The following is a 27,322-nucleotide window of genomic DNA, read 5'->3' as shown; positions in this document are numbered from 1 at the left end:
AGCATTTTGACTTTCAACAGTTCAGTATCTCTAATGAAAAGTTGAGAGTCCCCCCACAATGGCAAAATGGGATCCTTTATAGCAAAGATCACACATAGTCAGACAGCATAGACATAATTCATCGTTCAGCTTTGTCTCCTTTCCCAAACCCCAGAACCATAAACCAACCCTCCATATCAACAGGCATATATCAAATTGTCATTTAGATACAACCCACTCTAAATACAACCAATCCTGGACAAACTCACGGAGAGGAGAATGAGGCTATAGGTTAAGATAGAAACAACATTAGAGGGAGCATAGAATGATTCCAGACACGGCCACCCTCCTTTCCCCACTGGGAAAGGTAGGGAGTAAGAGGTATGTTTACACATGATGACACTTTGACCTCTCCCCTCTCAGCGGCCCATGCAACTTAGACTTGACATAGAACAGATAACTGCAACCTCGCCACAGTATTATACAAAAATACCATTCTGTTGAGAAGTAACTTACACACATTAGATAAATATAAAACATCTTACATATGTTACCAACAAATTCTGAATCTTCCCTAACACTCTGAATCTAAATGTTCTTTTGCCTATTTCTCTTTTCTGTCTGGATAACGCATAAATGGTGGACAATCTATTCCTAGTATTTACCAACTTGGCCGTTTTAAATGATATATATTATAAAATAAGATAAGCATGTTTTTTTCAATGACCTTGTCACACTGCGCATGACTGCAACAGAAGAACCATATCTCCACCATAAAACAATCCCTGCTGCTTTATTCTGTGCATTCTGCAGCCTCCTAACTTCACTTGATGATGCATTTCCCCAGACCACCGAACAGTAGTTCACCTGACTCTCAATTAATGCTTGTGTTATTTGCTGAATAATTTTTCCAGGTAAATATTTAGCTATCCTTCTGATTATGCATGTTGTTTTAATATATATATTTTTTTACATAGATGAGTTATTTGAGACGACCATGATAAGCAGTTATCTAGCTGCACTCCCAATAGTTTGGTTTCTGCCACTTCTTCAATTTGTTCTCCTCCCATACTTAATTGAATCCCATGCTGTTTAGGCCTTTTCCTAGTTGAACAGACCAACATAACTTTGGTTTTCTTGGTGTTTAAAACAAGGTTGTTTTGGCAAACCCACTTCCTGATATTCTACAAATCTCCTTGTAAAACCTGCTGTACCTGTTGAACCGATTGTCTTGCTGCATAAATTGTAGTATCATCTGCAAATATAGTAGATTGAGTTTCAACCAAGTCATATGGAAGGTCGTTGGTATATATTAAATAAAGAAGTGGCCCAAGGCAGCTGCCCTGCGGTATTCCACAGTTTAACACATTAGGGGAAGAAAATGAACCATTGATAAAGGTGGACTGTTTCCTGTCAGATGGATACAGCTCTGAAGTGCGAAATCAAGGGTGTATGATAGGCAGCCTAGTCTTTGCAAGTCTGATCTGCGATGGATTTGTTATTATAATGTTTATACTGGTCACAATAAATAGTGTGGTAGTCTTTTCAACATGTGGAGCATAAACTGTGTGCATTAAGGAAATAAGACGCCTGGCTACAGTGTTCAGTGATTGAAGCAAATAAATGCCTGGCCTATTAATTGAAGTTTTACAGTAGTTCCTCACTGTCTGTGGCCCACTGCATCCAATGCAGCAATGACATTGGATGCCAACCGCAGAAAAAACCCACTGAAGAAGAAGTCATGTGGGACCAGACGGGTCGTCACTAAAGATTATCAATTAGAGTGACAAGACAGTCAAGTGACCACTTGATCAATGAAAATACATGTCCTGAAAGATGGAAGGCAGGCTGGAGGAGGCAAGATAAGGTGGGACCATTCCAGCCACTGAGAGGGCATAGAGATAGATATAGGACCCATCTTTGTATATCAGTGCCATTATAGCATCTGTGACAGCATGGGCAGTGCCATTGAGGCTATCTCCATTTTAAAGTGGTTCATTTTCTTGTTCTTCATTGGCTGATTGCTCCCAACTCATTGGAATCCCCACCCAATTGACTACTTTAAAAAGCCCTCAATGGCAATGTCCATGGCAACTATTTTTCAAAGTTGATGAAATGCCACATGCATCCACTTATATCAGTGCATTCGTAACAACCTGACCACCATGACACTTCTATTCGGTCTAGCAAATTAGCAATTTTGTTGACACAAATGCACGCTCTCTCATTGACCTCCATACAAAAATTCCTCACTTCGTGGGCTTATTTTCATGGACAGATTTTGGGCAGGGTAAAACCTCTCGCCTCACCACTTCCACCCTGTAATCACTAGCTTCTATAGCCACAAGGTCATAAATCCTGCCCATTTCCACAATTTCTCTTCTTAAAATTGTATTTTAAACCTAGCCTTAACCCTAAACACATTGTTAACTTTATGCGTAAACCTAACCTTAAATTAAGACCAAAGTTTTTTTTTGGGGGGGGGGGGTCATGAGTAGATACATACATGGAGTGTGTCTGAAAGTGGGCGTGTCAACAGAAGCGGGAGGTACAAGGGAAGTGGGTGTATGGACAGAGAATCAGATAATTGGGGAGATTTGTTGCCACACAAGACTGTTTTGCGTGGCTGATTGGACTGCAATACGACTCGATTTTTGACAACTGTAGCATTTTAGCTAACTCTTTTCCTAACCTTAAACTTCTTATCCTAACTTGCCATGTTAATTATCCTAACCTGCTACCCATTTTAGCTAAGCCGAAACCTAACCCTTTTCCTAACCTTAACCTCATTCTCCTAACCTGCCGCGTTAATTATCCTAACCTGCTAAGTTAATTCTCTTAACCTGCTACATTCCGGGTTGCCTCTGGGGATAACATCAATGAATACACCGACTCAGTCAACGGATTCATAAACAAATGCATAGATGAAGTGATACCGATTAGTGTCTATCAAAACTTTCCCGAATCAAAAACCATGGATGGATGGCAGCCTTGTAGAAGTAGAGAGATGCTGCTTATAGACATGGCAAGGTGACCGGGGACAATAGTATGGTTAAGCAAACAAATACGACCTATACAGATTCATCAAGATGGCAAAACATGTATAGAGACAATGTGGAGGAGCAGTTCAGTGGGTCAGACACGAGGCGTGGCAGGAGCTCCTAACGATCACGGATTACAAAAAGAAAGCCAGCCACGTCAAGGACACGAACGCCGCCCTACCAGATTACCTAAAAAACTTTATTCTCATGCTTCGAGCACAATAATGACTCTGTGCAGACGAGGAGAACCCATGAGGATGAGGGTTACGTACTTACGGTCTCCGCTGAAAACATCTGTAAATCATTCAAACGTGTTAACCCTCGCAAGGCTACAGGCCCAGATGGCATCCCTAGCCGCTCCCTCAGAGCATTTGCAGACCAGCTGGCTGTTGTGTTTTCTGACATTGTCAATTGCTCTCTAGGTCAGGCCGCTACCCCCCTCCTGCTTCAAGATGTCCACCTATCATCCAGGTGCCCCAGAAGGGAAAGTGACTGAACTGAATGACTACCGACCCGTAGCACTCACTTCCATCGTCATGAAGTGCTTCGTGATACTAGTCACAGACAGGGTTGAGGCGTAACGGATTACATGTAATCCTTAACATATAAGGGATTACAAAAAAACGTTAACTGTAATCCGTTACGTTACCGTCAAAAATATTGTAATTGAATTACAGATACTTTTGAAAAAGTAGATGATTACTTCAAGGATTACTTTTAAATTCGGAAAGGAAAAATAATATTTAACACTTCTCTGTTTTCTCAATGACATTCAAATCAACAATGAAAAAAGGTGCAAGTTTAATTTTGTTCCACCTGAGCGAGTCTGACCACAAGTCAGAGACTACTATGATGACACACCAAATGTGTTTGATTGATCGCGAGAAAAGAGCAGGAATATGCTTTTCTAGGCTACAGTCCAATCTATTTCTTTTCCAATGGTGCGACTGCTGTCGGCATCCAAAGATCATTCAACTTGAATAAACGCTTGGAGGTAAGGATGACAGCAGTGATATCTACATAGCGCATTGATGTGAATCACACTGCTGTTCTCTCATTTAGCTACTTGCGCCTTACAGATTGTGGTTGTTGTGGATGGCTGTTTTCAAATCTAAATGTGTATTTGAACCCAATAATGGTTGAATTCAAGAAGTTTAAGCTGCCTATCAATCATTGTTTTTGAAATCGGTGGACAGCCAGTGGAAAATGCACTCTTGCAACAGCTTTACAGTGCGGATCCCAACCTACGGAATAAAAGTGGGACTTTTATTGCTCAATATAATTCATGCTGATAAAAAAAAAATCCATAGGCCTAATGGATACATGCTCAAACTTTTGATAGACTTAAAGGGGCAATCTGTAGTTGCTACATCCATTTTTGGTCTTAGAAATTATGTATATATATATATATATATATATATATATATAAATATATATATATACATGTATATACATTGATTCTTGAAGAATATATCTTACAAATAAATAAATGCCATGAGTTTAGTTCAACTGTCATACTCCACGAGAACCCAAAATATAAGCTTGTTTTACTCCAATGTTTGTAAACATTGTAAATGTAACATGGTTAAAACAATAATTGTTATATAATGGATGGTCAGTCCTTGCATCCATAGCTCTGTCTATTAATCTGAGAGTGGTTACATTTCTCCAGGCCCTTCCCTCAGCTTTTACCAAACCAGATGTGGGGTGTCCATTTTGTTATTGTTTCATCTGTGGATTTGCCCTTTAAACAGCTGCATATTATGAAGATATCAAAGTGTCACCAACAAAAAGGTCAACAATAGGGCTATAGCAAATGCAGAATATGGCATTCCATTTCTCATAGTAGCAGAATTTATTTTTCAACTCGAATCAATGAGCCCAATCAGTCCTCTAAGACAACAAAATCATAAACATCAGAGTAGGGCTGGCTAATAAATCCTTAGTTTTGGGGTCATGCTCAGGTAAAACAATTTGGCTAATCTATACTTCCATATTTCCAAGTCTTATTCTTGAAGATAAAGGAGCATAAGATTAATTGGAATGAATGGAATTCTGACAGACTTTGTTTTTAATATAAAGATATAATTTAATTGTATTATTATATGTAGTAGAAACCAATGGGTTAGAAGAAGCCTACATAACCAACCCATAAAGTAAAATGTAACATCCATATATGGCCAGCTATGTAAACTTTTACATTGATTTATCCTGCAATAGATGTTGTTATATTGGTAACATGCATTTTTGTCTTCTTTTAAGGGGAAAGTAATCTAAAATTAACAGAATGTAATCAGATTACGTTACTGAGTTTGGGTAATCCAAAAGTTACATTACTGATTACAATTTTGGACAGGTAACTATTAACTGTAATGGATTACATTTAGAAAGTAACCTACCCAGCCCTGGTCAAAGCCCACATCACCTCCTCCCTCCCGATACACTAGACCCTATACAATTCGCCTACAGTCCTGACAGATTCACAGACGAAGCAATCGCCATTGCACTGCACACTGCCCTCACCCACCTGGACAAAAGGAATGCATATGTGAAGATACTGTTCATCAACAACATCTTGGCCATTAATACCTTAGTGCCCTCTAAGCTCAGCACAAAGCTCACAGCCCTGGGACTGAACTCCTCCCTATGCAACTGGGTCCTGGACTTCCTGATGGGCCGCCCCCAGGTGGTGAAGGTAGGAAACATTACCTCATCGACACTGATTCTCACCACAGGTGCATCCTCAGTTCCCTCCTGTACTCCTTGTCTTCCCCATGACTGCGTGGCCTCTCACAGTTCCAAGTACATCATCAAGTAAGCTGACCACACAACAGTAGTAGGCTGACGGCCTACCCGGAGGAGGTAGGCACTCTGACGGCGTGATGCGTGACGGCTGCCTCTCGAAGCAACATCAGCACAAGAACTGTTCATCGGGAGCTTCATGAAATGTGTTTCCATGGCCGAGCAGCCACACACAAGCCTAAGAACACAATGCGCAATCCCAAGCGTTGGCTGGAGTGGTGTAAAGCTCGCTGTCATTGGACTCTGAAGCAGTGGAAACGTGTTCCCTGGAGTGATGAATCACGCTTCACCATCTGGCAGTCCGACAGAGGAATATGGGTTTGACAAATGCCAGGAGAACGCTACCTGCCCCAAAACATAGTGCCAACGGTAAAGTTTGGTGGAGGAGGAAAAATTATCTGGGGCTGTTTTTCAATGATTAGGGCTAATCCCATTAGCTCCATTAAAGGGGAATCTTAACGCTACAGCATACAATGACATTCTAGACGATTCTGTGCTTCCAACTTTGTGACAACTGTTTGGGGAAGGCACTTTCCTGTTTCAACATAACAATGCCCCCGTGGATAAAGCGAGGTCTATACAGAACGGTTTGTCGAGATTGTTGTGGAAGTGCACAACCTCACTGAGGCTCTTGTGGCTGAATGGAAGCAAGTCACTGCAGCAATAACCCAACATCTAGTGGAAAGCCTTCTCAGAAGAGTGGAGGCTGTTATAGCAGTAAAGGGGGGACCAACTCCATATTAATGCCCATGATTTTGGAATGAGATGTTCGATGAGCAGGTGTCCACAGTAGTGTACAGTATGTATGTATTATTATTTGTATTGTTATTATCTATTTTTATTATATACTGAACAAAACAAAAAAACACAACATGCAACAATTTCTAAGATTTTCTTGAGATACAGTTCATATGAGGAAATCAGTCATTTGAAGTAAATTGATTAGGCTCTAATTTATTGATTTCACATGACTGGGAATACAGATATGCATCTGTCACAGATACCTTAAAAGAAATGGGCCTCCCAATGGGCCTCTGGATCTTGTCACTGTATTTTTGTGCATTCAAATTGCCATTCGATAAAATGCAATTGTGTTCGTTGTCCGTAGTATATTCCTGCCCAAACCATAACCCCACCGACACCATGGGGCACTCTGTTGATATCGTTAACTTCAGTAAACCGCTTGCCCACACGACACCATACACATGGTCTGCAGTTGTGTGTACTGCCAAATCTCTCTAAAACAACGTAGGAGGTTGCTTATGGTAGAGAAATTAACATTCAATTATCTGGCAACAGTTTTGGTGGACATTCCTGAAGTCATCATGCCAATTGCACCCTCAAAACTTAAGACATCTGTGGCATTGTGTTGTTGTGTGACAAAACTGCACATTTTAGAGTGGCCTTTTATTGGCCCCAGCATAAGATGCACCTGTGTAATGATCATGCTGTTTAATCAGCTTCTTGAAATGCCACACCTGTCTGGTGGGTGGATTATCTTGGCAAATGAGAAATGCTCACTAACAGGGATGTAAACCAATTTGAGCATTTTAAAGAAATAAGCATTTTATGCAAATAGAACATTTCTGGGATCTTTTATTTCAGCTCATGATACATGGGACCAACACTATATTGTTTATTTGGCTTTGTCCTGCATTGTTGGATCTCAGAGCTCAAGAATTTCATTGTACCCTGTAATTACATCTCCAACCCTGTACATGTGACAACTAAACTCTAATCTAGTCTAATCTAACATTAGTTCTCTTAACCTGCTATGTAAACATTAAACTGACTCGTGGTGCACCTGGCTGTGCCCGGTCTAACCAATATTGAAGCGCTGATGTTACACCCATCGTCGTTGATCCACCCACTTCTTTTGCAACGCCCACTTTCAGACACCCCTCAAACAGGTCAAATAAAATCAAATGTGATTTGACACTCCATGTCTGCAGTTATCCATACTTTCATTTTGTGTAGCCAATTTTGACTTTATGGTTTTGGAATATGATTTTGGTACTGTAGAATCTGACTTTGTGGCTATGGAGGAAGGGTTAGTTGTCACGAATATCACCGAAGGTGGCTCCCCTTCCTGTTCGGGTGGCGCTCGGCGGTCGTCGTCGCCGGTCGACTAGCTGCCACCGATCCCCTTTTCCTATTCGTTTGTTTTTGTCTAATTGTTTTCACCTGTTCCTTTTTGGGGTTTTGGGGTGGGTTTTATTTAAGTTCATTTAGCCCGCTTGTGGTTGTGCGGGCTTGTTGTTATTGTACGTAGGTGGTATATTGTCGATTTTGGGTTTTCGCTGTCCGGTTTATTCAACAGTGGTCTTTGGGTTGTGTTTGCCCCTTGTTTTGGCTTCACCCATTTTTGTACCTGTTCCTGTTTACTGAGGACATTAAAGTGTTTTTTTTTTCCCGTGAAACTTCTGCTCTCTGCGCCTGACTCCACACCCATCACTCTCCCGATGTTACATTAGTGCTATCAGAAAACCCTAAACTCTAACTTTAACCCCTCTAATTTTAAGCATAACGCTTACCTAACCTTAACCCTTTAAAGGGACATTTCTAAATTGCTCAACTTCATATTCATCATCTCCAGCACCACCCGACATCAACATATGTGAAAATGGAGTGTTTCTATGTTTTGTAGTAAAAAAAAAGATAGAAGCGTTTCCAATGACATAATCAACCAATTAGTAGACAATTAGTAGTCAATGCCTACTCATAATTGGTTAAAATCACACGATGCACACCAATGTCACTGGAAACACTTATCTTCCTCTTGTTTTTTTCCTCAAACATAGAAAGGTGCCATTTTCACATGTTGATGTTGTGGTGGTGCTGGAGAGGATGAATATGCAGGGATGCAAACTGTTGAGGGCCCAAAAAGGTGAAAATTAAAAAAAAAATCCCTGCTAGGGGGAAATGCAGGTTTTTACTAATTAAACAACAAGAATATGATCTACATGATCAGTCTCTGTGTGTAAAATAAAGTGGTTAATGTAAACCTAACTCACAGCTAAATAAATTAAAGAAAGCAATCCAATGTTATTTGTTGCCTAGACTTTACTGCAAATGACACTCAAGTCTTGAGAAAAAACAATACACTAATATTGCAGTTAGCCATGACAGCGTTTATAATAGACCGCTTGTGACCACACACATCTAAATATTGCACATGGGAAAAAACTTCTTAAAGTAGAAATGGAATGAAACAAACAGGCATTCTATTTTTTTGCTCTATTATAGTGGCCACTATAGTAGACATCGATCAAGTGCACAAGGCTACATCTGTGCAAAAATAACATTCACTGGGTAAACAATGTAATAATCCCCCCTCACTCACACACGGGTGTTACTGTCAAGTTCAATAAAACAAAGGCAATATCTTCGGGCTACACTGCACATTATTACATTGTACACTTTCTGCCTGTGGACATCTGTTCTACGATGTACCAGCAGAGCATGATACCCTTTGTTGGCATAATTGATATTTTTCAGGCAGAGAGTACACCCTTTTTATCCACTGTATTGAAAAAGTGGGAAAGAGGGAAAGAGTGTGGTGTTCCTTTCACCGATATAGTGGCATCCAGCTTAAGCCAAGCCCAGCTCCAGCTACACTTGATCCCTGAATCCACTTGTTTAACAAGCAATGTATCATTTTCACCTAATTCTCTCATTCAGAAAATTAACCACATACTGTAGAGGGAAAACATTAGTTCACAGATAGTTTGTTAGCTAGTTAACATTTCACACAGATTGCCAGGATCCAGTAAGCAACTAACACGTTATAACTTTTAGGTAACATCAAGGAGTCATATACCAGTTAATACCATAGAGAATTGGTTAGGTTACTAGCGTTAGCTCATCTGATGTTGTAACGTTAGCTAGCTAACGTTAGCTGTCTGACTTTATTAGCCAGCTAATTTTCACACCATAAACTCGGTTATTTGATCAGTTAAGTTGGCTAATGTTGCTCAACATTTCTCTGGCTAGCTAACGGAGAATTCGATCCAGCTAGCAAGATACTTAACAAGGATTACAAACCAAGTCATATGACTTATAGGTCTTCGTGTTCCCTTGAGAAAGGAAGTCCGACAGCAGTGGTGAGCGCTCTGAGGTTGAGCCAGTCCAGGTAGAAGTGGGCCTACCTGCAGTGGCGGGTGTAGGGGAGACTTTCAATGTATGCCCTAAGATTTCTACCAGAGATGATTTTGGACCAGTAGGAGTAGGGCTGTGGCGGTTATGACATTTTGTCAAGCAAATAACTGCCGGTCTCATGGTAATTGACAGTTAATTAACATAAACATGTTTAGCATCTCCTGGCTTCCATGCATAGCCTATAAGCCACTGATGCAGACCTTTGGAACATCTACATTTAAAAAAAAGTATAATAAGTCAATTAATATAGCCTACACCATCAAAATAAATCCATTATTTATTTTAGACAGTCTTTTTCAGAATAACCGAATAGCATACTCTGACTTGTCCTTATGTTAGGCCCTGATATGGCTATGGCATATGGCTGTGGGCTATATTAATTAATTTAGCAGACAACTGCGGAGGTGCCCATGTAGCTGGGATCCAAAGTGCCCTGTGAGAGAGAGACAGGTTGAGATTGCCAGAGTGGTGAGGCGGTGAAGAGTATAAAAGATAGCCAAAGGGTGAGTGAGTTGACTGGGAGCCCCTCATTGAGTAGGTCTGAAGAGTGAGACCCAGAGAGGCTGTTTTAGTAAGGTTGGATTTCTTGCGTTTATAGCCACGGTGATCAACATAGTGCACTGATGGAGCGGAAATCACTGACGATAGATGTGGTAGTTGCATCGGGAGGGAAAGATTTGAGTGTGAGAGATTTTAGTGCAGAAGATCTACAGGAAGTTTTGAGAAAAAGGGTTCTATCCACCAGCCTATGGCCTGGTGTAGGATCATTTAGGGTTAAGTAATGGGATGGGGTGGTGGGTTTTGGGGGATAGTGTTTAGGTGCAGGTTTAGATGGTGGTGCAACTTAAGTTTTTCCCATTTCCCCTTTCCTTTAAATGTTTTGTTTTGTTACAATGTGGAATGCACATCCCCAACTGAGAGCAATACACGAAAAGCGTCAAATCCGCCGGGAAATTCACAAGAAGAAGACCCTAGAACATTTACAACTTCAATAGTGTAACGTTAGATGGACTTGTTTAGATGTTTTGTGTGTCTGCTGCTCAGCTGCTCGTTTCAAGACTCAGGACGAAAGCAGTAGCCTGATAACATGTTTATGGTCACGTTATAGTCACCATGGCGCCCTAGTAGCAGCCTTAGCACAGAGCTCCTGTAAATGTGTACATGTTTTGTTTTTTTACTTTTTAATTGTTGTTTTTTTAAATCAGCTTTTTTTGTATTTGATAACATCAAGTTTTTATTGCATATATCTGGCGTTTTTTGAGCCACAGGTTTTCAGATTGACTGACAGGTTAACGCTTTTTTGCTTGGCTAGCTAGCTTTTGTTTGAACAATGCATCTGGACACAGGTCCATCGTCTTTGTTTCACCTGGCTGCCAATTTCAAGATCTTTTGAGAACATAATTTGAGGAGTCGCCTGAAGCGTGATAGGAATGGGAGACACAGAAATACAGCAGTGCTGAGGCAGAGGGTTCATAATGAGGATGACTGGTGTGGTGAGTCTTCTGGCGCCCAGAGCTGCTGAGGCATCACCCAAGTGGGTGTTATACAGAGAGGAAGAGGAGAAGTCCAGTGGCTATAAGACTCAGTCTGGTTCCCAGTCTTGCCCTCAACAAGATCATCACCATTGTCTACCATCCGCTGACCAGCTCTCTCTGTTCAAGCCATGAACTGATCCTCTCCATTTGCAGAGGATGCAGCTTTCAAATTATTGGCCTCTACTGGCTGACCTTTCATGATATATTGCTTTTTTTTTTTTTTTTTGCTCTTCAAGCAGTTTGAGATTCCATGAAAAGCGCTATAGAAATGTAATAAATTATTATTATGTTGCAGCAGTATGTAGGAGGTAGATTCTGAGGTGTGAGAAGTGTGGAGGAGGGCATGGAACAAAATAATGTGTAGTTTCAGTTGAAAAAGAGGAGTGTTTCAATTGTGTGGGTGGTCATTTTGCTGGAGATCAGAAATGTCCTGTGCTAGTGAGACAGGTTGAAGTTTCCAGGTAGTAGCAGCCGCAGAGAAGTTTTTGGTTATCAGAGATTTTAGTGCAGAATAACTACAGGGGGGTTTGAGAGAAGGGGTTGCAGCCTCCCAGCCCTATGGCCTGGAGTAGGTTATGTTTGGGCCAAAGTAGTGGGAGGGGGTGGTGAGGATAGTGGTGTATCAGGTTAGATGGCGGTGCAATTTCCTTTTCTCGTGAACAAATGTGCTATGCACTTTCCAAACTGTGAACGGCAGCAATACGAAACATAGCGTCTAGTCTACCCGAAAGCCCCGTACAAAGAAGAAGAAGAGTAACGTCAGAGTTGGGACGTCCCAAGGATCCCAGATAGCATGGACCATAGTGGAAAAAGACCAGACGCGGTAGCGCCATTTTGAACTGTCTGCGAATGGCTGGTGTTGGAAGGACTTGTCCGGGAGGGTGCGCGAGTGATTGAACAAGCCGGGAGAGGGAGGAAAGAAAGTCAAGCAGGAGGGTGGCCCGTAACCTCTGTCCCACTATATAGCGCCATCATTTGAGAAATACCGCTTGCACGAGTCCATACCCGGACATACAAGCCCGGGAATCGAGCGCGCGGCTAGAATCCCACTCGCCATGGCAGGTAATGGTAGCTAACTGATAAGACACCTAGCTAGCTACCGGTGGTAATAACGGAACTGTAGCTAGCTAGAGAAGTCTAAATATAGCATTGCAATATAAATATGTATATATCTCTAGCTAGCTAGCTGCTAACGTTAGCTAGGAAATATACCGGCGGTAATGACGTTATATATAAACAATACTGTGTTTAAACGTAACTGCAAGTCTAGCTAACTTAACTAACTGCTAAAGCTAACTAACGTTAACTAAGTAAGGTAACTCATGACATATCACTGGCCCTGAACCAATCATCATCACTGGGGTCCTAGCTCCACGTTCCTCTCACACATCATAACTAGCTAATATGCATCGCTGTCATTTCAAGCTAACTGTTAGTATTATACTGTTGCTAGCCGCAGTTATACCAAAGACTATACTTTCCGTTACCATTGTGGCTATGGCATATAATATAGTTAACTGTCTAAGGTGAGGTGAGTTAGCCATGCGACCAATTAGTGTTAGTCAAGCTAGCTAGCTTGCTAAATTATCCATAATGTGATAGGACTATCACGTTAGCTAACTAGCTACTGGTAGCTTGCTAGGCCTGTGCGCAGCAAGCTAACCTAAACTTTGAGAGAGACACCGGTGGCATTTGTGAGTTTCCTCTGTCCTGCATTGTGGGATAGCAAGGCTACTGGTTAGTTCACGTTCTCGAACCAACATTTCTATATGATGTCTTGCAATGGAAGGCTATCTTAACACATTTAGCAGGTTTGCCAGTCGCCGCAGACTGACTGGCGAGTTGAGCGGGAGTCATGATGTGAAAGATTAGTGGATGAGGACTGGCTTCTTCTGAACAGCACCTTGCACATACCTGTACGATGTTCACCTTTAATGCCCCACCACCATCATGGATTAAGCCATGAGTCACAGTTGAGTTTTACAGCTGGATGTAATTCAACTGGATGTGGGATTTGATTTAATATTTACGTGTACTTGAAAATGAAGATTATCAACACAATATAACTGCCATTTCCCTCAGGTGGATTGCTAGGTGTGATGATAAAGACCTGGCTGAAGTCAATCTAATGCAGAATGCATCTAGCTATGACTCAGATTATGCATGAGATTCAGTGTAGGCTGGGCAAACCCATTTTGGTGATTTCTGCAGTGGTAAACCGTGACTATAGGACCTAGGCCTTCAGAGGGACAAAAAAATAGCTTCACTTAATGCGCCCTGCATATCTACTGTAGTTGGACCATTCTAGTTCTATTGAAGGAGGAGCAATAATTTTTGAATGAATCTAACAGGCCTGGCCGTGCTTTGGGCTGCCGCACACACAAAGACCGAACCGGCATAGACACAACGTGACACACAGCATAAAATAATGCACTGTTTACACAACTCATGATAGCCAACACCACTATAACACCATCACCAAAAAGGACAACTATGTCACATCAAAGGTGACAAGACTAATGGTGCTGAAAGAACAGTGACCTTAATACCTGTGCACTCTATGGCACTGAAGGAGAGCTAATTTTGGTCAAACATAGACACGACTGATAGACAGGCTGCAGAAGTCACACACAGCATCATATAATGTTAAAGAATAAGCAGCCCATTCACTCTAGTAGGCCCCATGAAGTCATAACAATACAAAAGCACAACTACTTCATGTCGAGAGTCATTCAAATAGTTTTTGAACCACTCCACAAATTTCTTGTTAACAAACTATAGTTTTGGCAAGTCTGTTAGGACATCTACTTTGTGCATGACAAGTAATTTTTCCAACAATTGTTTACAGACAGATTATTTCACTTATGATTCACTGTATCACAATTCCAGTGGGTCAGAAGTTTACATACACCTAGTTGACTGCCTTAAAACAGCTTGGAAAATTCCAGAAATTGATTTTGTGGCTTTGGGCTTATTAACTTGATTTGAGTCAATTGGAGGTGTACCTGTGGATGCATTTCAGGCCTACCTTCAAACTGTGCCTTTTTGCTTGAAATCAGGGGAAAATCAAAAGAAATCAGCCAAGGCCTCAGAATATTTTTTGTAGAACTCCATAAGTCCGGTTCATCTTTGGAGCAATTTCCAAACGCCTGAAAGTACCATGTTCATCTGTACAAACAATAGTACGCAAGTATAAACACTATGGGACCACATAGCCGTCATACCGCTCAGGAAGGTGACGTGTCCTGTGTCCATGTACTTCGGTGTGAAAAGTGCAACTCAATCCCAGAACAACAGCAACGGACCTTGTGAAGATGCTGGAGGAAACAGGTACAAAAGTGTCTATACAGTAAAACGAGTCCTATATCGACATAACCTGAAAGGCCGCTCAGCAAGGAAGAAGCCACTGCTCCAAAACCGCCATAAAAAAGGCAGACTACGGTTTGCAACTAAACATGGGGACTAAGATCGTACTTTTTGGAGAAATGTCCTCTGGTCTGCTGAAACAAAAATAGAACTGTTTGGCCATAATGACAATCGTTCTGTTTGGAGGAAAAAGGGGGATGCTTGCAAGCCGAAGTACACCATCTCAACCGTGAAGCACGGGGGTGGCAGCATCATGTTGTGGGGATGCTTTGCTGCAGGAGGGATTGGTGCACTTCACTAAATAGATGGTATCATGAGGGAGGGGGAAATTATGTGGATATAATGAAGCATCTCAAGACATCAGTCAGGAAGTTAAAGCTTGGTTGCAAATGGGTCTTCCAAATGGACAATAACCCCAAGCATACTTCCAAAGTTGTGGCAAAATGGCTTAACTTCTTGAGTGTAGGGGGCAGTATTTTCGTTTTTGGCTAAAAACCGTACCCATTTGAAACGGTCTATTTCTCAGGCCCAGAAACTAGAATATGCGTATAATTGTCAGATTATTATAGAAAACACTAAATTTTCCAAAACTCAAAATATTGTCTGTGAGTAACAGAACTGATATTGCAGGTGAAAACCTGAGGAAAATCCAAAGAGGAAGTGCTGTTTTTCCTGAAAGCTCTCTGTTCCATTGGATGCCTTGCCTCCATTTTAAAGGGATATCAACCAGATTCCTTTTCTTATGGCTTCCTCAAGCTGTGAACAGTCTTTAGACATAGTTTCAGGCTTTTATTTTGAAAAATGAGACGTACAAGACCACTGATAATCTCCCTCGATCTGGGGCTCCATGTAAGATCTCACCCCGTGGGGTCAAACTGATCACAAGAATGGTGAGCAAAAATCCCAGAACCACACGGGGGGACCGATTGAATGACCTGCAGAGAGCTGGGACCAAAGGAACAAAGCCTACCATCAGTAACACACTACGCCGCCAGGGACTCAAATCCTGCAGTGCCAGACGTGTCCCCCTGCTTAAGCCAGTACATGTCCAGGCCCATCTGAAGTTTGCTAGAGAGCATTTGGATGATCCAGAAGAAGAATGGGAGAATGTCATATGGTCAGATTAAACCAAAATATAACTTTTTGGTAAAAACTCAACTCGTTGTGTATGGAGGACAAAGAATGTTGAGTTGCATCCAAAGAACACCATACCTACTGTGAAGCATGGGGGTGGAAACATCATGCTTTGGGGCTGTTTTTCTGCAAAGGGACCAGGACGACTGATACGTGTAAAGGAAAGAATGAATGGGGCCATGTATCGTGAGATTTTGAGTGAAAACCTCCTTCCATCTGCAAGGGCATTGAAGATGGAACGTGGCTGTGTCTTTCAGCATGACAATGATCCCAAACACACCGCCCGGGCAACGAAGGAGTGGCTTCGTAAGAAGCATTTCAAGGTCCTGTAGTGGCCTAGCCAGTCTCCAGATCTCAACCCCATAGAAAATCTTTGGAGGGAGTTGAAAGTCTGTGTTGCCCAGCAACAGCCCCAAAACATCACTGCTCTAGAGGAGATCTGCATGGAGGAATGGGCCAAAATACCAGCAATGGTGTGTGAAAACCTTGTGAAGACATGCAGAAAACGTTTGACCTCTGTCATTGCCAACAAAGGGTATATAACAAAGTATTGAGAAACTTTTGTTATTGACCAAATACTTATTTTCCACCATAATTTGCAAATAAATTCATTAAAAATCCTACAATGTGATTTTCTGGGGGGGGAAAATTCTCAATTTGTCTGTCATAGTTGAAGTGTACCTATGATGAAAATTACAGGCCTCTCTCATATTTTTAAGTTGGAGAATTTGCACAATTGGTGGCTGACTAAATACTTTTTTACCCCACTGTAAATCAACCCTCTTATGCACAATTTAACTGGGCACTCTAGAAAGAACTCCCCATAGTGACTGTGCAGCAGCCCATTCAATCGACTTCCCTATTCAGTGTGACAAAGTAGGCAGCGCTCTAAATATAGGCCTGTCTGCCTTCCAGCATGTATTGTAAGTTAGCCAGCTAAATAGGCCTTTGCAATGCCTCTCTAATGATGGAATTAGGACTGGTCGATATATATCGAATTCATTCGGGTTCATTTTTTGCGCAATATTCAAAATACCTGTATCACAAGAATCAAGGTTTTGTATTTTTAGTTTTTATGAGTGATTATGTCGTCTTGTCTTTTTGGTCTCATCTCCTTCGCTACATCTGTGCTGTGTGCACCTTCCCATTTACACCGGAGATCTGAATATAATGACGAGATACTCATGTCCCCGCCCTAACAATCGGCGTCGGCGTCCCAAAGGCTGGAAAGTTGGCGACAAGCTTAGATCCAAAATAAACGCATTGGGCTTATTTTGGACAGATTTTGGCAATAGTGAAACCTCTCGCTTTGCCTCTTCCTCTCTGTTTACACACACAGACACCAAGCCCCTACCAGTCACACCAACGAAGTTGAGAGATTTCTACTAACTCGCTGTTTGGTCCAACAGAATCAGTCATATTAACATCAAAGCACACTGAGAAATTATTTTACTGAATTAGAGGAAGCTGACCTTTCTAACGATACCTTTTTATGTTCCAACTACGCAATTTGCTCTCAGAGAAGACACTCCTGTTTTAGTAGGATCATTGATTCTGGAAAATGAATGCTCAATTGATTGCGTGTTGCATTGCGTTACCATGTAGCGCTAGCATCATTTTAGCCAAAGACTTATACTGTCTAGTCTGTTGTATAAATGCAATGAGCACCCAACTCTATTTTATAAGGAATTGGCAACTTGTTCTCATTCTGCAAAATAAAGTAAGCTACTTGATTTCAAAATCGGAACAAAGTGGAAAGGCTAACATCCTTTTCAGATGGACAGAAGGGTGTGTTCATAACAATTCAACTGTTATGCCTTTTTTTAAATAGCAAGTAGTTGGCAACTTGAAAAAACATTATCTGGCTATTCACTAACACATGGGATTGTGCTTGAAGTTGTTTGAAACCTGTGTTGATTTTCTATAATGCGTGCTACAAGAAGTTAGTAATTATTAGTGAAAATGCATAATGCATGGTTCTGGTTCAATTTGTAACGAAAAGGGCATTTTCAAGTCAGACATGAGTGCCAGATCAGTGATTACTGCAAAAAAGTTTATATTTACCCTAATTTCACAAGATCATTTCATTAGATTATTGCTGACTGTTTTGAAATGCAGTGTATTTGACCTTTTTAATTGTACAGCAAAGCTTCTTCTTTTTTCTTTTTTTGCCCATAAATTTGGAATAATCTAGATATGATTTCTAAGCCATCTTGCCCAGCCCTAGATGGAATAAGTTATTACTTGTTGCCAAATGGCTCTATGGTGCTTGTATCACAATTTTCTGCAGAGGCAGATGACAACCTAATTTCAGAAAATAAACCAGTCCCATTGCCTTTTATCGATGGGACATTAGGCTTCCCCCTCTGCATTGAGAACCTCATTGTCATAACCGCTCCTGCAGTTATCACACACCCAACCAATCTACACCCCAAACGTATATTTGTATTGACAAATCTCACCAGTTTCATTGTGCAATGAAATAAATGATTACATGTGGAAATGTACAACTCAACCTGTTTCATTGTGTAATGCCAGTTTTCAATCAAGTACCTGTCAGGACTAGTTATACTGTACCTGTATTAACCCAGCAAGAGAGATTTTGATATTGACAAATTTGAGGCTGGCTGTGCACATCTTTTTGGGGAAAGTTTTATATTTCTGATCTACAGTGCATTCGGAAAGTATTCAGACCCTTGACTTTTTCCACATTTTGTTACGTTACAGCAGTATTCTAAAATTGATTTTTTTTTAAAATCCTCAATCTACACACAATACCCCATCATGACAAAAACAGGTTTTTTGAAGAAAGAAAAAAATATTACAACTAAATACTAACTGCAATATCACATTTACATAAGTATTCAGACCCTTTACTCAGTACTTTGTTGAAACACCTTTGGCAGCAATTACAGCATCGAGTCTTCTTGGGTATGACGCTACAAGCTTGGCACTGTATTTGGGTTACTCCCATTCTTCTCTGCAGATCCTCTCAAGCTCTGTCAGGTTGGATGGGGTGGGTCACTGCACAGCTAATTTCAGGTCTCTCCGGAGATGTTAAATCGGGTTCAAGTCCTGGCTCTGACTGGGCCACTCAAGGACATTCAGAGACTTGTCCCGAAGTCACTCCTGCATTGTCTTGGCTGTGTGCTTAAGGTTGATGTCCTGTTGTAAGGTAAACCTTTGCCCCAGTCTAAAGTCCTGAGCACTATGGAGCAGGTTTTCATCAAGGATCTCTCAGTACTTTTGCTCCGTTCATCTTTCCCTCGATCATTACTAGTCTCCCAGTCCCTGCTGCTGAAAAACATCCCCACAGCGTTATTCTGCCACCACCATGCTTCACTGTAGGGATGGTGCCAGGTTTCCTCTCAATGTGACCCTTGGCAGCCCAAAGAGGTTTCTCATGGTCTTGAGTTATTTTAGGTGCCTATTGGCAAACTCCCAAGCGGGCTGTTATGTGTCTGTTACTGAGGAGTGGCTTCCGTCTGGCCACTTCTCCCCCGATTGCTCAGTTTGGCCGAGCAGCCAGCTCTAAGAAGAGTTGTTGGTTCCAAACTTCTTCCATTTAAGAATAATGGAGGCCACTGTGTTCTTGGGGACCCTCTATGCTGCAGAAGTTTTTTGGTACCTTTCCGCAGATCTGTGCCTCGACACAATTCTGTCTCGGAGCTCTACGGACAATTCCTTCGACCTCGTGGCTTGGTTTTTGCTCAGACATGCACTGTCAACTGGGACCATAGGCAGATGTGTGCCTTTCCAAATCCTGTCCAATCAATTGAAATTACCACAGGTGGACTTCAATCAAGTTGTAGAAACATCTCAAGGATGATCAATGGAAACAGGATGCACCTGAGCTCAATTTCGAAGCTCATAGCAAAGGGTCTGCAAAGGGTTATTTAAATAAGGTATTACTGTTTTTTTATATATATATACACACACACACATTTGTAAACATTTCTAAAAGTTTTGTCATTATGGGGTATTGTGTGTAGATTGAGGGGGGGAAAGATTTAAGGCTAATGTAACAATTGGAAAAAGGTCAAGGGGTTTGAATACTTTCCAAATGCGCTGTATTATAGAAATATCGTACTGTAGTATTCCCCCTGCTTTGACCTAGTGTATGTTGTTGGACCTTTTGACATTAACTGCTGGTGATCTTGAGCTGTGCCTCAGTGCCTGTGAGTTGTATTGTCAATAGGCTGTGGAAGTACAGTCCTGTTAATTTCTACTGTATTGTCTGTCCATGAAGTATGTTATTAAAGACAAATTGGCTTATTGCACGAGATCAGACCAAGACAGACACAGAATGACCTGAGACTACACATTTTCTCACTGCAATGGTCAGGATACAGGTTCCCCCCTCTCTTCTAAACTCCTCTTCCTGTCAGATTTGTAACGTAAACCATCATGCGATATCTTGATCCGTAACTTTCATTCTGCCATTTCAGGAACTGGAGGTGGGAGCAATGACGTGCAGTGGTGCTTCTCACAGGTGAAGGGTGCCATTGATGATGACGTGGCCGAAGGTAAGGACCCTTACTCACATTGTACAGTACCACTGTTGCTATGACCAATGGCAGTATTTGTTGCAGAATCATCATGGAGTCCTAGTAGTTGTTAATCATAGTAATTTATTGTAAACTATTGTGCTGGATAAATCCTAGTCAATGAGACACACTCATCCACTTATCTTGCATTCCCTTGTGGTCACCCATGTCTCCTAATCTCCCTAAATATCACACTGATATCCTTGCAAACAGTCTAACACTATGTGCAAGAGTGGCTGCGAAGTTGATTTCTCACAGTGGCTTGCTTGCTGCTTTCTCTTGTTGGCTTTTGTCCTGTGGCCTCTCATGCTGACAGTTTGTCTGAACATCCAGCAAAGGTGCACTGTATGCCGAGTTGCCAAGCAATTCTATCATCTCCTGCAAATCCTCAGATCTGCCAACCTGCACACGTTTTGCGTACCATGGCTGTAATTTGAGGTCCTATTACGAAAAATACGCAATTAACAGTCTGAAGTTGGAACTGAGCCAATCAGAGGACTTTGGTGAGGAGAAATAAACTCTTAACTCTGCTCTGGCCTTCCTTGGGCCCATCCCCCGTTGTCATAGTATTATTTTCCTCCTCCATGTTGGATGGCAGCCCTCCACTTCGTCCCCGTTGACACCAATGATGTGTGAGGAAAATGGTAGCGCAAATGGACAACGAACTTTTAGCAATAAACATTTTCCAACATTGTATGTGTTAGTCAACCACTATTTTGTAGTTATGTGCTTATCACCTTAGGTATGGCAGCATTATGACGAAGGTAGTTAGCTACAGCATTTAGTAAACTAGGCGAACAGTTTTTTGCCGGCACATGCTTTGATCCCCGCAACCATAGTATGAGGAAGCGCATTGACTAGCAAGGAAGTGCGTGTTGTGGTAGTTCGGTGTGTGTTGCTACGTGGTAGAAAACAGACACTGCAGAGAGCTGTTACACTAATATCGCTCTTCAGAGAAAGTCATGTCGGGCTGTTAGATTAGTAGGCCTATAATAATCAGTTCTTGATCTGACCTCTTGATATAGCCATATGTTTTTTCATTTTTGCCATGAAAAAAAATATTGCAGTACTGGTATGTCACAGCCCTACTTGTATTTTGAATACCCCCTAAATTTAACCTAGAAATATGTGTAATTGAGACCACTTTAATTTAAGTTGGGATCAAACACTCTACTACAGTGTTTGGTACAGTGTTTGATATAATATAAGACTCTAGGATTTAGAAAATCGCAGTTATGGGTTTTTGAAAAATGCTAAATGCTCGACCTCCCCCGTACCCAACCTCGGGGCTACATCACCACCACCCAATCCTAGAGAGAGCCCTGATTTGTAGAATGGACCATATTTCTGGTTAGCTGCTGAAGAGCAGCAGATTACCAGGTGTCCGTAAGTCTATAGTCTACCATTTCTACTGAGCCAGTGTTCTGCCAACAACATTATTGGGCTAATAAAGGTGCATTTGTCTGTGATTTGAGCAGTGTGGGTGTCGCACTCCGCCGCCGTGGGGTCCGCCTCTGGGCTGAAGTGGTAGGTCTGGATCCTAGATCAGTCTAAACCTGCACAGAAGATGAACTGATTCACATTCACTGTGTGCACTGCTCATGGTCATAGGTCAATCTCTTAAGGATTTAGTGTGTGTGTGTTACTCTGTAGACTGGCACTAGGCATATGTATGTGTGGTAAATGGGGGGGTCAGTCAGTGTATTGACAACGTGGCATTCAGCCTCCCAATCCTTACACGCGATACAAACACTCACCCACATACCCCCACCCTCGGCCCCAGGGTGTTCAGCCCAGACAATGGCCTCCTGCTGCAACCTTTCTCGGCATTGTCTTTCTGCTCCAATAGGCAACAAAGCGTGTGTGTCAGCCTCTGTCTAAAAAGCCTCCATACTGCTGTTTTTGTAATGTGTGCTGCGGCCTGTAGAAACTAGGTTACCGATCATTGTGTGTTTGCTTTGGATGCGTTCACATCCTCAGTAGAATACTATGGCCTGCCTCAACTCATCCAGGCCTAAGACTCTAGCTCCTAGACATCAGACAGACTCCCTAACTAATCCAATGCCTGTAATGCTGACATGCTACCTGCCCTTGCATGGATACAATGAACTGAAATTCCTTAAGTGTTGGATAGAAAATGATAGTGGCCTGATTTCTTGTTTTCCTGATGTTGTTCAGCCGACATCATATCTACTGTGGAGTTCAACCACTCAGGAGAGCTGCTTGCCACAGGAGACAAGGGCGGCAGGGTTGTCATCTTTCAGCAGGAAATAGAGGTATGGCTGCCTGTCTGGAAGTTTAGTTTGAATTCAAAATCTGCATTATTAATTCTAGTTACATTTGAATGAAAAGGTGATGATGAAAACAAAAGCGAACATTTTCCAGCCTTTCCTCTGCCTTTCTCCATATCCTCTTTTCCTCCTCCTAACAGAATAAGAGTCAGCCACAGTCCCGCAGTGAGTACAATGTTTACAGCACTTTCCAGAGCCATGAGCCCGAGTTTGACTACTTGAAAAGTTTGGAGATTGAGGAGAAGATCAATAAAATCCGCTGGCTGCCCCAGAAGAACGCAGCTCAGTTCCTGTTGTCCACTAACGGTTAGTCCGTTACCTTCACCTACAAACAGCCAGTTCACTCTCTGGTGAACTTTTGTACGAGCTTTGTTTGGCTGTTAAATATATTTATCTACTTGTCTGTTCTGATTGGCAGACAAAACTATAAAGTTGTGGAAGATCAGTGAACGAGACAAGCGACTGGAGGGTTACAACCTAAAAGAGGAGGATGGACGCTGCATCGACCCCAACACTGTCACTGCACTTCGGGTACCTGCTTAGCTAGCTGATTACATGCCTGGGGCTATAGTTTAGAGAGACACTTGTTGTCACTGTGTGGGTGTTGCCCAAACTCATAGACCCTCACCCGCTAACTCTTCCCTCTGTGCCCTTGCAGGTGCCCGTGTTTAGACCTATGGACCTTATGGTGGAGGCGAGCCCTCGAAGGGTGTTTGCCAACGCCCACACCTACCACATCAACTCCATCTCAATTAACAGTGACCATGAGACATATCTATCCGCAGACGACCTGCGCATCAACCTCTGGCACCAGGAGATCACTGACCGCAGCTTTAGTATCCTCAACCAGCTGTTAATTATAGGGGGGGTGGGGGTGTGTGTGTGTGTACCACCAGTTTATCCCGAATACCTTCTCAGTAGTTGTTAGTCCCCCTTGACTCTAGCCCCTCCAAGACATTGTGGATATAAAGCCAGTCAACATGGAGGAGCTGACAGAGGTGATCACAGCAGCTGAGTTCCATCCTAACCAGTGCAACACCTTTGTCTACAGCAGCAGTAAGGGCTCCATCCGCCTCTGTGACATGAGGGCATCAGCGCTATGTGACAAGCACTCCAAACGTGAGTACCTATGATCACCAGTCACTTAGAGGCTTCAGCATCAACCTCTATATTAGGGGCTTACACATTTGACCAATGGCTTGAATGAATTCACATCGCTGCTAAGGACAGATGTGGGAATATCTTGGAAAAAGCTAGCTAGCACAGCAACATGCACTAACCCCCCCCAGTGTTCGAGGAGCCAGAGGACCCCAGTAACCGCTCCTTCTTCTCTGAGATCATTTCATCCATCTCAGATGTCAAGTTCAGCCACAACGGACGCTACATGATGACCAGAGACTACCTGTCTGTCAAGATCTGGGACCTGAACATGGAGACCAGGCCTGTGGAGACGTTCCAGGTGAGACTGGTAGAGGAGAGTTAAATGTGTAGATAATTCTCTAAGAAAACCAATGGTCCAAACCTCACCCCTCTATAATAACCCAGTCAAAAATAAGGAAAATTGCACTGCATCGCGTCAGCTAGGCAGGATGCTGTGCAAGAATTAAGCTACCAGACAGGCTCCCATTGAACTCATCTTTGTTCTCGAATCCGCATGACATAAAACAATATCGAGGTATTATTGATTTTGAGACGTGACATGTAGCATTTTCATATGTTAGTATACACTTTTCATATTAATGTGAAGATTTCTCACAAAAACAAGCTTATCTCTGTGAAATGTCAACGGAGCACTGAAACATGTCAAATCCTCAAGTTGCTTCGAGAAATCTGCACTGCTCTGTCAGCAGAGCTCTGCTTTTTATCGGATGTATTAGGTACAAAATCCAACTATGGATATACACTGTTAATGAAATGTTAGAGCGAGACCCCACTGAACAATTCAGAACATGAATAATCATATTTGTCTTGGTAAAAATGCATTTTATAACATAAGGAAGTGAAATTTAATCGCCAAAGCGTGTTTTCACCCACTCTGTGCAGAGTGGGTTGACACCCAATATATTATTATATATGGTAGAATATTTATTTATTTTTATCAGAGGGTAGGTTTTTATCAAGGACTGACCCACCTCGTTTTCTTTATGCCGTTTCAGACAATGTCCACTAGAGGGTTCTCTAAGATTATGTTCTTGCCGGACTGCTGCACTATTGCACCTTGAAAAAATTTGAACCCAAACAATGAGTTTTACTTTGAACTTATTTAATGGTGTTGTAAGCCATTTCAATCATTTTAATTAAAATGACCCTCCTAAATACCCAGAGTTGACCCCTGTTGTGAACTCTGAGCTGAGGTTCGGGTATGTGACTCTATGTTGAAGACCTTTGACCTGTCTGTCTCCCTCCATGGCAGGTTCACGAGTACCTCAGGAGTAAGCTGTGCTCGCTCTATGAGAACGACTGCATCTTTGACAAGTTTGAGTGCTGCTGGAATGGAAACGACAGGTTAGCATTGCCAAGTTCTCATTGTATTCATAAATTACAATAACAAGCCCTAGGTTCTTCATTTCTTCTTTTAATCCTCTCCCTCATTTCCCTCTACAGTGTGGTGATGACAGGCTCGTACAACAACTTCTTCCGGATGTTTGACCGGGGCCAGCGGCGGGACGTGACCCTGGAGGCGTCCCGGGAGAGCAGTAAGCCACGGCAGGTCCTGAAGCCCCGCAAGGTGTGTGCCGGCGGGAAGCGGAAGAAGGACGAGATCAGTGTAGACAGCCTGGACTTCAACAAGAAAATCCTCCACACTGCCTGGCACCCCCAGGACAACATCATCGCTGTGGCAACCACCAACAACCTCTACATATTTCAGGACAAAGTGAACTAGATGTGCCCGTGAAGGCAGACATGACATCCACTACCTTCAGCCTCTAATTTTAGTCCAGGACAGTGATTGAGTGACAACAACGTCGCAGTCAACAACAACAAAACCTGTCATTGGACAAAACAGACTATGCCATGTTTCCAGGTGTGGAAAACTGAAACCTCATTCTTGCCCACCATCAGCCTCTGTGGTACAGTGACACGTCGCTCAACTTGTTATTGTTTCGGTGATGTTGTGCCAATCTGTGTGCCGCCCGCCAAGTATCGCCCCCACCCAGCCCAGCCCCAGGGCAACATGGGTAAAGAGCACCATTTTATATGTATGTCTGACAAGCACACTTTTTTTTTTGTTTTGTTTTTTTGCTGATGGTTAGAAAAATCAAAACACACCTAGAACCATCCCTACTCCTGTTCAACTCCTCTCATTGTCTGGTGCCATAGTCATGTTTTTTTTATTAGTCAACTGCCAAGCTGTTTGTTTTTTGTTTTTAATTCAATTGCAGAACTGGAGTTTTTATTTTTGTTCGTCTTCATAATTAGAAAGGAAAAGGCGCAATGCTTGCTCACCGTTAAATGACTTGTTTTATTTAAGCAAGGTTAAAAGATTAACGTTTCGGCCTTCATCATATCACATTTCTTCACTTGTGCACACACAAACAATTCATGCATACACAAACCCAATAGGAAACAAACTCACACTTATTAAAGAGCCTAGCTGTCTCTCAAAGCTGTTGGTGGACTGCTGCACCTCAGAGGAACACTTTAAAACATGTACTGAGGGCATGTTGTATGTATGTATGTAGTGTGACTGGTCCTTTCTGCACACACTACTAGATGCACAACCAGTCTGTCTGGCCCAGTGAGGACTCCTTGGAATTGCTGTGAGTGGACTAGCAGGCTAAGGCTTGGGAGAGAATTGACTGAGTCTGGGAACCAGAGTTCTTGCTGTGTCTTGTTTTTTTTTCCTGTTGACGGTTTTCTGTTGTCAAAGAAGTGCTATAGGTATCATACGTGATCTGTATCATTGTACTCTATTAGTATAACGCAAATGACATATTGAAACGTTATAGATGTGTGTAGCGTTTTAAGCCGGCATTTCATGAAGAACTGCCACTATAACAGTGGCTAGGTTCAAGGAAAATCCTGAATCGGAGTACCCATTACCATGATCTTGCTCGTCAAGCCTGTGTCTACACCAGTGAAATTTGAAGGTTGAAATCATGATGTTTGACAATTACAAATACAATCCAACTGTTGTAAATCTACAATGACAGGAATAAAGTAAATACCTTCTTTTTTTTTTACTAATGTGTCACGCCCTTGTCATTACATTCTGCTTCAGAATAGACTGTATTCCTGCCATAGTCTGAGGATGACATCCCTCTGTTGATAACCCCCCACATGGAAATATGAATACTGACTTTTCCCCAGGTACATGACATTCTTATACAAGGACTTGTTTTTGTGCACCTTGGGTACATGCATATGTGCACATTATCCAATTAAAAAGGTCTTTCTGTTCTCAGAAATATACAGATGCCAGTAATTGTGAAAGTAGTGAACGCCCATTTGATAAATTTTCCCCCGAA

General features: G+C 42.1%; 1 protein-coding gene across 1 annotated transcript; it reads left to right on the top strand.

Annotated features, from left to right (window-relative positions):
• Positions 1 to 12,313: 12,313 nt before the first annotated feature.
• On the top strand, positions 12,314 to 27,037 carry LOC112231059 (serine/threonine-protein phosphatase 2A 55 kDa regulatory subunit B alpha isoform-like). The gene is made up of 10 exons (XM_042311750.1): positions 12,314 to 12,577; positions 20,464 to 20,541; positions 22,741 to 22,838; positions 22,994 to 23,159; positions 23,272 to 23,384; positions 23,512 to 23,689; positions 23,808 to 23,972; positions 24,143 to 24,312; positions 25,267 to 25,358; positions 25,458 to 27,037. The coding sequence occupies exons 1-10, from the start codon at positions 12,571 to 12,573 to the stop codon at positions 25,735 to 25,737; spliced, it is 1,347 nt and encodes a 448-aa protein (XP_042167684.1). The 5' UTR covers positions 12,314 to 12,570; the 3' UTR covers positions 25,738 to 27,037.
• Positions 27,038 to 27,322: the final 285 nt, after the last annotated feature.

The sequence above is a fragment of the Oncorhynchus tshawytscha genome, linkage group LG33 (assembly GCF_018296145.1).
Source record: "Oncorhynchus tshawytscha isolate Ot180627B linkage group LG33, Otsh_v2.0, whole genome shotgun sequence".
NCBI lineage: Eukaryota > Metazoa > Chordata > Actinopteri > Salmoniformes > Salmonidae > Oncorhynchus > Oncorhynchus tshawytscha.
This window is presented reverse-complemented; position numbering and strand designations above follow the sequence as displayed.